The sequence below is a fragment of the Morone saxatilis genome, unplaced genomic scaffold, assembly GCF_004916995.1.
Source record: "Morone saxatilis isolate NCDOM2014 unplaced genomic scaffold, NCSU_SB_2.0 Contig3, whole genome shotgun sequence".
NCBI lineage: Eukaryota > Metazoa > Chordata > Actinopteri > Moronidae > Morone > Morone saxatilis.
In genome coordinates, this window is record NW_023339873.1 from 12,996,833 (window position 1) to 13,005,041 (window position 8,209).

At 41.6% G+C, this 8,209-nt stretch overlaps 2 protein-coding genes across 2 annotated transcripts in view; both read left to right on the plus strand.

Moving 5' to 3' along the window:
* The first annotated feature begins 106 nt into the window (after positions 1-106).
* Positions 107-4,655, plus strand: cfap99 (cilia and flagella associated protein 99). The gene is made up of 16 exons (XM_035674273.1): positions 107-195; positions 308-445; positions 525-669; positions 770-864; positions 947-1,053; positions 1,154-1,331; positions 1,480-1,560; positions 1,727-1,795; positions 1,978-2,064; positions 2,178-2,266; positions 2,493-2,697; positions 2,899-3,040; positions 3,132-3,283; positions 3,366-3,571; positions 3,702-3,894; positions 4,024-4,655. Exons 2-16 carry the CDS (start codon positions 332-334, stop codon positions 4,129-4,131), a joined length of 1,971 nt encoding a protein of 656 aa, XP_035530166.1. The 5' UTR covers positions 107-195; positions 308-331; the 3' UTR covers positions 4,132-4,655.
* A 322-nt stretch (positions 4,656-4,977) lies between these two features.
* The window catches only part of si:dkey-21a6.5 (laminin subunit gamma-1), a 6,187-nt gene continuing 2,955 nt past the window's right edge, over positions 4,978-8,209 (plus strand). The window contains exons 1-5 of the mRNA XM_035673403.1: positions 4,978-5,191; positions 6,911-7,084; positions 7,275-7,413; positions 7,511-7,599; positions 7,898-7,961. Coding sequence (XP_035529296.1) covers positions 5,134-5,191; positions 6,911-7,084; positions 7,275-7,413; positions 7,511-7,599; positions 7,898-7,961 — 524 coding nt within the window. The 5' untranslated portion in view covers positions 4,978-5,133. The remainder of the gene's footprint in view (positions 5,192-6,910; positions 7,085-7,274; positions 7,414-7,510; positions 7,600-7,897; positions 7,962-8,209) is intronic.

The window sequence follows — 8,209 nt, forward strand, 5'->3', positions numbered from 1 at the left end:
GTTCCTGTTTCTGTTACGGCTCAACTCATTTAACACTGAGCGCGGATACATGTCTGTTTACCCTAGTGTGTTGCTAAGCAACGACGGGACATGGCAACGGTTCGCGCTGAAAACAAGCCGCTCTGTCAATTTTCTTGGGACAATTTACTTTGAATCTATGTATCTTTAAAAGGCAACCACTTTGGTCCGTCTCAGGTAGAAGCACATTTTAATTTTAATTTTACACAATCTATGTGTGAGTATTGATCATAGAGACTGTGATCTCTGCGGGCTTTTCTGCCAGCCAAAGTTCTTTTCCAATCTCCAGCAGCTTTCAGCAGGTCGATTTAAAATGGCATCGAGCTATGGATCACTTGTCAAGGAGGCCATTGTGCTGCTCGATGGGTTCAGCGCTGGCAGACAGTGTTTGGATGACTTCATGGAAGATGCCTCAAAGGATCTGCAGGTAGGTTAGGTAGACTCAGATCAGTGTCCTGCTGCTGCTTGTGCTCAGACCTGAATACCACATGTGTTATTTGTTGCAGAGCATGGATACTCTGCACAAGAAGTTCATACTTGATGTTGTTTCTGGATGCATTGAGCACAAAAAGCTACTGGACGTGGTTATCAGTGTCTTCTATGGTCAGAATGGGAAATGCCTATCCAAAGGTGATCGCAGCCAGTTTGTCAGTAAGTTACTGAACCATACAATCTTGCACTCTTGCGAAATATTACTCTGAATAAAACAAAATTGCCATTAACATGTTTATGAAACTATGTTGTTTTTCAGTTATCTGTTACCTCGCCACATTTTTCCTTGATGACCTTGGACTTCAGTGTTTCAGCAACATTGTGAAATCCCTGGACATCAAGAAGATGCACACAGTAAGAAACTCTGATCACCAACAAACAAAATCTCTATCAATGTGCCCTCTGTGTGAGAGTGTGTGCTGTGTTTTGCTTGTAGTTCCTGACTTTCTTCTTCACAAACCTCACCACCTGGATCCAAGAGGAGTGGAATAACATCTATGATGCTGCCTATGTGGAGAAACACTGGATTGACCCTCTGCTGAGGTGAGAAAAGTACAGGAACATTTATTTTAGGTAAGAAATCCAAAGGTTAGGTTAGTCCAAAATGTAAGGAATGACAAGCAAATGTCCATTTGTCCTTTAGGTGGCGCCCTGAGATCGATATTCTCATGAAGCAGCTTGCTGTCAAAATATCTCGTGGGAGTCGGGTCAAGAAAGCTCCAATTAAAACCACCGAGCCCCAGGAGTTCTCCCTCACCAAACCCAAACCTCCATCTCTGCCTATGCCTGAGCTCATTCCACAGCAGGAAAAATGCAAACCAGTCAGCCTCATTTACAGTTATATACAGTATTTCCTTCAAACATATCCACACAGTTAGTTTATGTGTGCACTGTACCTTAGAGGAAATATAGATAAGACATGTATTAAGCTGTATATAGTGTGTTAAAGCAGGATGGTTTGTCTTACAGGTACCAGATAGCACATACAAGGCTCCGAAAGAGATGCAGAAGATGGCGGAGTTAAAACAAAAGAACCAGCAACAGACTGAGGTACAACATCTGCTTTTACAGTAATCATCACCTGGGATGAAAAGGCTGTTATATTCATGTAATACAAAAAGAAAACAACAGTTTAAGCGTCTTAAATACTGTCATATTATACAACGTGCTTTATTCCATGCCTCTGTGATAACATGCAATATGTTTTTCTCCAAAGGAGCTGCTCTATGAGGCAAATATGAAACAGTTCAGATGTGTAAATCCACAGAAGTCTCAACACACCAAGGTAGGGGCTATTTTTACAAAGTCATGCTATTAATTCATCATGTCCAAACTTACTAAAAACCAGAAATAAAAATTGAACCTTATGGCGGGCGAACTTCTGCCTACAGGTCGTTTTTAGATAATAAATATTCACTCAGTCAGCAGTCAGTTCACATTCCTAATGAACCACCATTTGTATTGCAGAAAGTGATGTCTCAGATTAGGGAGGACTTGGATTCAAAACTCAAGTTCAACTCATTTCACTCCTCTGGACCTCCTTCCAGCATTAAGGTGAGGTCTAATTATTCCACCTGCGTCATTGGATCAGTCTGCACTGATGAATGTCCACTGATGTAGTTATAACATCCACTGGCATGTATTTTGTATTCTTCTGACTCTGTTAGACTAACAGCTGGCCCATCAAGCTCAACAGTGCAGCCATCCTGAGGCAGGGGGCGCTATATGACCGTCAGGTGGAGGAGGAGCTGCAAAGGTACAGCACAGCATTTATCTGCCATTGTTTCACCTGTTTTAGGGGGAATATACATCTCAATACGATTAACATCCTGCACTAGACAGTACTGGAGTAACATTAAAATTCCACTTCCTGATAATTTTCATAATACTTATATTGTAAGTATTACTCAGGTCTCTCTTGCAAACAAGATGTTGATTTCAAATTGGGCTAAACAAGTCATTTCTTTGTATTTGTGACACAGAATGGAGCGTCTGGTGGAGGGGGCACGCGAGCCCTCGTCTTTCCTGCAGTGGCAGAAGGAGATGCGTGAGAGGGACCTTCAGGAGGAGCTGGCCAAGATTGAGCGCAGGCGGCTGGAGGGACGGATCAGTTATGAGGAGGCAGCTATGGCCCGCACACGTGTAATGGAACGCAACCAGAAGACTGCTCAGCTGAAGAAAGAAGAGGTGGGTAAAGATCACTCGATAACTGACACAAAAAAAGGAATTTACAGAACATCACACAGCACTTTAAAGTGTGTAACGAGAAGGGTGACTAGACAAAAGGGAGGCTGTTCTCTACAAACACCCCTTAAAAGGGCCTTTTTAAAGGGATTTACAATTACGCATAAAACATGTCTTTTAGGGTTGCTTTGTTGTGTCTTGCAGAGAGCTCAGCTGATGCGACGATATGCAGAGAAAAGGTTGCAGGAGGAAAAAGAAATGAGAGACTTGGTGCAACAAGTGGCAGAAGGCCACAAGAACTCAAAGACAGCCAAAGAGAAGATACAGAAATTCAAGCAAAGTATAGGTAGGTCTCTTGTCTGACATCATGTGTGATACAATGATCATTCTTTCATGATTTCTCTTTCACTCTCATCAATTTCATGCCAAATTCACAGTGAAAGAAGTCTCAGAGCAAAGCCGAGAGCTCCTCCGTCAAGCGCTGGAGGAGGCACAAGCAGAGCTCAGCAGGAAATTTGAAATCATCCATGAAATCCGCGCCATCGAATCGCTTCCTCACATTAGAGTCCGGAATTTCGACGACACAGAGGTGAGCGAAGGGAAAGCCATGTCACCTTTAACATACTTTCACATGCTTCTTGTGTCACGGTTAATCTGTTGTCCCATACCAGATTGCAGGCCACGAGCTGCTGGGAGAAATGTCCCTGCTTGAGCTGAAGGAGCGGCTGGCCCTCCTGAGGGAGGCGCAGCAAACAGAGCAGCAGGAGAAACGGGAGCACATCCTGGAGGAGAAGCAGAGCAAGAAGCAGCTGCTGTCGGAGCAGCTGGACACCATCGAGCTCCACAGGAGAGTGCTGGCACAGGCGGCTGCCATCAGGTCAGGGAAAATGTGAGCTGAAGCAGATACTTACACAAAGATACAAACACAAACCCACCCATATCACACACACACACACACACACACACACACACACACACACATTCTCAATATTGTTGGCATCTTGCAGGAAAGAAGAGAGGAAAACCAGGCTGGGTTTTCAGCAGGCAGTGACTCAGGATGAGACAGTTTTGGCTCTGCAAAGGAAGCTCGAAGAGAAACAACGAGAGCGCCAAAGACTGAAGCAAATCGAAAGCAAGAAGGCCAGAACCCCTGAACAGGCAGCAGCACAAGCTGTTGGAAACACAGAGGCATACAACAGAGTGAGTATGACATCTGAAACAAAGAACTGACTTCTCTGTCTCTGTCTGTTTTTGTTCGTGTTGGGATTTTTCACACTAGTAGCAGTAAATAGTGTTCCTCTCTGATCTCTTTGTCTCTTGTTCTGCCAGAAAAGCTTGAAGGAGAAAAGCTGGGAGGAACTGGAGCAGAGCTTAGAGCGTCACATCCAGAAGGACACTCCTTATGTTGTTTCTCCGACAGAATCACTCGAGACATAAACATGTGCAACATGCTCCACGGGACTGTGAATGTTTCATTTTAGATCGGAAACTTGTGGGATGATTATCTTTTCCTCTTTTGTTATTTTATTAGTTTGACACATTGACTAATGTGTGAGTGTCACCATGATTTATTCTCATGACTTAGCTGATTATTATTTTTACAACTTTTGGGTTCTCTGTAAGAGCGATTATCCAGATTTTCTACTTCCTTCTTTACTGAGGTTTGTTCTGTAGAATAAATGTCAAAAATTCCCCAATGTAAAGTCCACCCACCTGTGTATGAAGCATGAAAGGGGAAGTAAATCTTCAACTTGTGACTTGTGGATAAAAAAAATCCCTTCCCCAAAACACTGCTGCTGTTATTTCTGTGGCTTGTATGTTTTAGTAACAAGTTACTGTAAAAAATGTCACTAATCATTACTCAAGAATAAAGATGATTCACCAGTATCATCTGTAAAAAAAAAACACCCATTGCAAAGCAGAACTACGGCAAGAATAGCAACAGAAATGTGACAGCAAAACCTGTACTTGTGTTTTTACAATGCGATACCCCCATTACTGTATTTATATATATATATATATATATATATACATTCTGTGTATAGATGTTTGCTATATGAAAGATCATGGAAAAATTATAGTTAAAATAAAAGTATATATAAAATAAAAATAAAAGTTATATCTATCTATCTGTCTGTCTGTCTGTCATATACTGTACTTTCATTTGATTTGAACCACAGACAGGCAGTGGCGCCCCCGCTGGCTGAGCCGTGTAACAACAAGAGATCTGCCTGAATCGGGCACATTTTGCTCAGTTTTTCCCTCTAAAGCGAAATCACATGGTGCGTATGTTGTCATATGATACTGATGAGAGGACTGATCCCACTGCCGAGCCAGCGAGCGTCACTGGCGTCATCTGTGAAAAACAAAGGCAACTTGAGCACTTGTCAGGGATGAGATGCTGTAGCCTGACATTGTTTGGTGGTAACAGTCGATAATATGCGGAGGATGGACTGCCGGGGAGTTCTGTCTGCGATATGCGCCGCTTATTTCATAGGTAAGTTCAGACTCTTTGTGCAATGTAATACTGTAAAACACTAGAAAGGGCACTGTGGAGTTATATAGAGTTATAATTGAGATATAATAGATAACATAATGTTAATTTACTTAAAATCACTAAATGGAATAGTTTGTTATAGCTCATCGAGCTTATTGTAGACTTTCACTGTGGAGAAACAAAGTATAAAAACACTATAAATAGATTAAATATTCATGCATTGGCTGTTAAATCATCTGTGAGAAATGCTCGCTAGGATTCCAGTTTATTAGTTGCTTTATTTACCGAGTTGTTGCAAGATTATCTCAGCAGCAGTTTAATGTCACGTGGCCATGTTAAATCTTTTTTTTCATAAATACCCTGTAGTTCTATCATTAAAATGTGACCTTTCGCACCCAGACTTTCTCCACATTCTGTAAAATAAATGCACTGAGTTGGTTGACGGTTCTCTACAGTGGTATTTATCCTCTTGCTGTAATCTTACTTTAGGGATTTTCTTGACATTTCAATCTGACCGTTACAAACTTTCAGGAACTTTACTTTCTGCCACTTTAACAGAGGCTTGTGTCTAAAGGTTTGGGAGAGAAATGTTGCCAACACAAAGGAGACTGAACCAGAGAAATCACATGACCCCCTTGCTGAATAATTGCATTACATGAGTAGGATGGCCCCTATTCAAGAAAGCACTTAAGCACATGGCTAATGTGATTACTACCACAATATGGTCTCTGTTTTGCAGTTATGCTTATACCTGTTGCCCTCACTTCCCTCAGTGGTTAGATTATGTTGAATGGTAAGATTTTGTTGAGTGATTTAAGAACTCAAGATATCACAGCTGAGTGAAAAAGTTCTCTTTTCTGTGAGGTACACAGGTCTGTGACAGAGCCGCTCATGGCTGCCACCCACCTGCTTTTTGTGTTGTTTTTCATACCTTTGTTATGCTCCTGAGGCTAGATATATGTTCAGTACATGTCTGAGAAGTAGGGAGATGAGTTTACAGTGAATCTACTTTGATCAACTATTGTAAAAGCATGAAAAATAAATGCAAATTCTGCATAACACAAGTATCTACTACTATCTCCTACTACAACTACAACAACGACTACTTTTGTTGTTTTTTATGTTTAGTGTCTGAAAATATGAGCAAAATCAACAAAATAGTGATTGTAGTTATACTTTATTAAATGGTTTCTGATGTTTGTGTTACATTAAATAAATAAAAGCTATTTAAAGCCATAACCATTGAACTAATATGTGGTTATGTGAGTGGTTTTTGTAAAGCTGGAGACATTATTGTGGGTGAAAATGTGAAGGGGGACCCCCCTGAGTAGAACTTTAGGTCCCCAAAAAGACTTAAGCCAACCCTGCTAATCCTGCTCAATATTTGGCTTCTATCACTTCCGCTGTTTGTATTAAACATTCAGGATTAGACAACAAACTCCAAGAAACACAGAAAGATTTTAACAATTCAGCTGCTGGTCAAATTGACAGTTTCCCATGGCTTTAGTTACAAGCCATATGCCATATGAGTTATCTCTTAGCAGAGAGCGATGAGGAACAACACGCAGCAAATGTCCCAGGCGGGATCAAACAGGGATGTTGCTTGAACTCAAAAGCAGAACACCGATCATTATAAGTAATTGTTGAGTTTGCATTGCAGCCATGTATATGTCCACTACCAGAAGAAAGATTTGAATCACCCAGTGTCCTCTCTTCCAGGCATGGTGCTGAGCCAGACCACACTAACTCCTGCTGTGATGAACACCACTTTCATTGAGAATGTGACCAGTCTGACTGTGACTCCCGTGATTCTCAGCAGCACAACCCCGGGCTGCGCTGCATTCAACACTTCTACTTGTGAGCCCTGTGCACCAGGATCGCAGTACGACAACAGTGAGTCAGTGACCGTGTCGTTTGACATGAAGCCGCCATTTTTGTGTGATGGTGGATCACAGAAAAATTTGAATGTTTTAGGATTTTTCCTGTGTATTAGATTCTTGTCCTGTCTCTACTTAAGATAACCTCTGAGAGTTTCTACTGCTGTGATTAAAACTCTATTAAATGGTTCTCTATCCCTCCCCAGACACCCTGCTGTGTGCGTGCTGTTCTGACCCCGGGCTGTGTCTATTTCCCGGAGCCTGTCTACCGTGCACCAGAGGTTTCTATCAGCCACTAGCTGGACAGCTGCAGTGTCGGCCCTGCGACCGTGGCTTCTACACAAAGTAAGGACATGCACTGAGCCTATCTTCTACTAGTATTGACTACTCTACTTTCTACTTCACTGGTGTATTTTTTTGTGTATTTTACACAACTGTACAGTTTCACAGGAAGTCCATTATGTCACCCGTGCCCTGCTGGATCCTTCAACAACAACACTGGTGGAGAAAGTTGCACAAGTTGCTCACCAGGTGTGTTTATTTAGCTATAGACTAAAACTCATAGTAGGCTACTGTTATAAATCAGAGCCTTATGTGTTCAGACAACAGCAGTATTCTTGTAGTCAGAAATTAGACTGTATATATAAAAATGCCTTTACCAGATCAATTATGAGGGAATGTAAGCTTGCAAATGAACCGATTATATGCCTAGATAGTTGCACGATTACTAATTTACATGCAATGATGTCAGTGCAGTTTCATGTAATCTAAAATTTGAGAGAAAACACAAATCACATGTGTTGAGTTATTTTCTGTCTGCTGCTTTTAGGCTTCTTTTCATCGCAGCAGAGTTCCACTTCATGTACACCGTGTGCACTAGGAAGCTTTTGCAAGTAAGTTGAACTTGTATGTCATCGTGTTTCTATTTCTGTTTCTGTTTCTGTTTCTGTTGTTGCGTTGTAACCAGGATCAGTTTGGAACTTTCATCTAACAACCAGATCACATGCCTTTCATCCCATGGTTTGGTTCACCAGCAGGGATGCACCCCCCACCACACACACACACACACACACACATGACTCAGTTACACAGTCACTGCTTTGATAAATCAGCAGATAGTATGTAAATTATTTTTATGGGG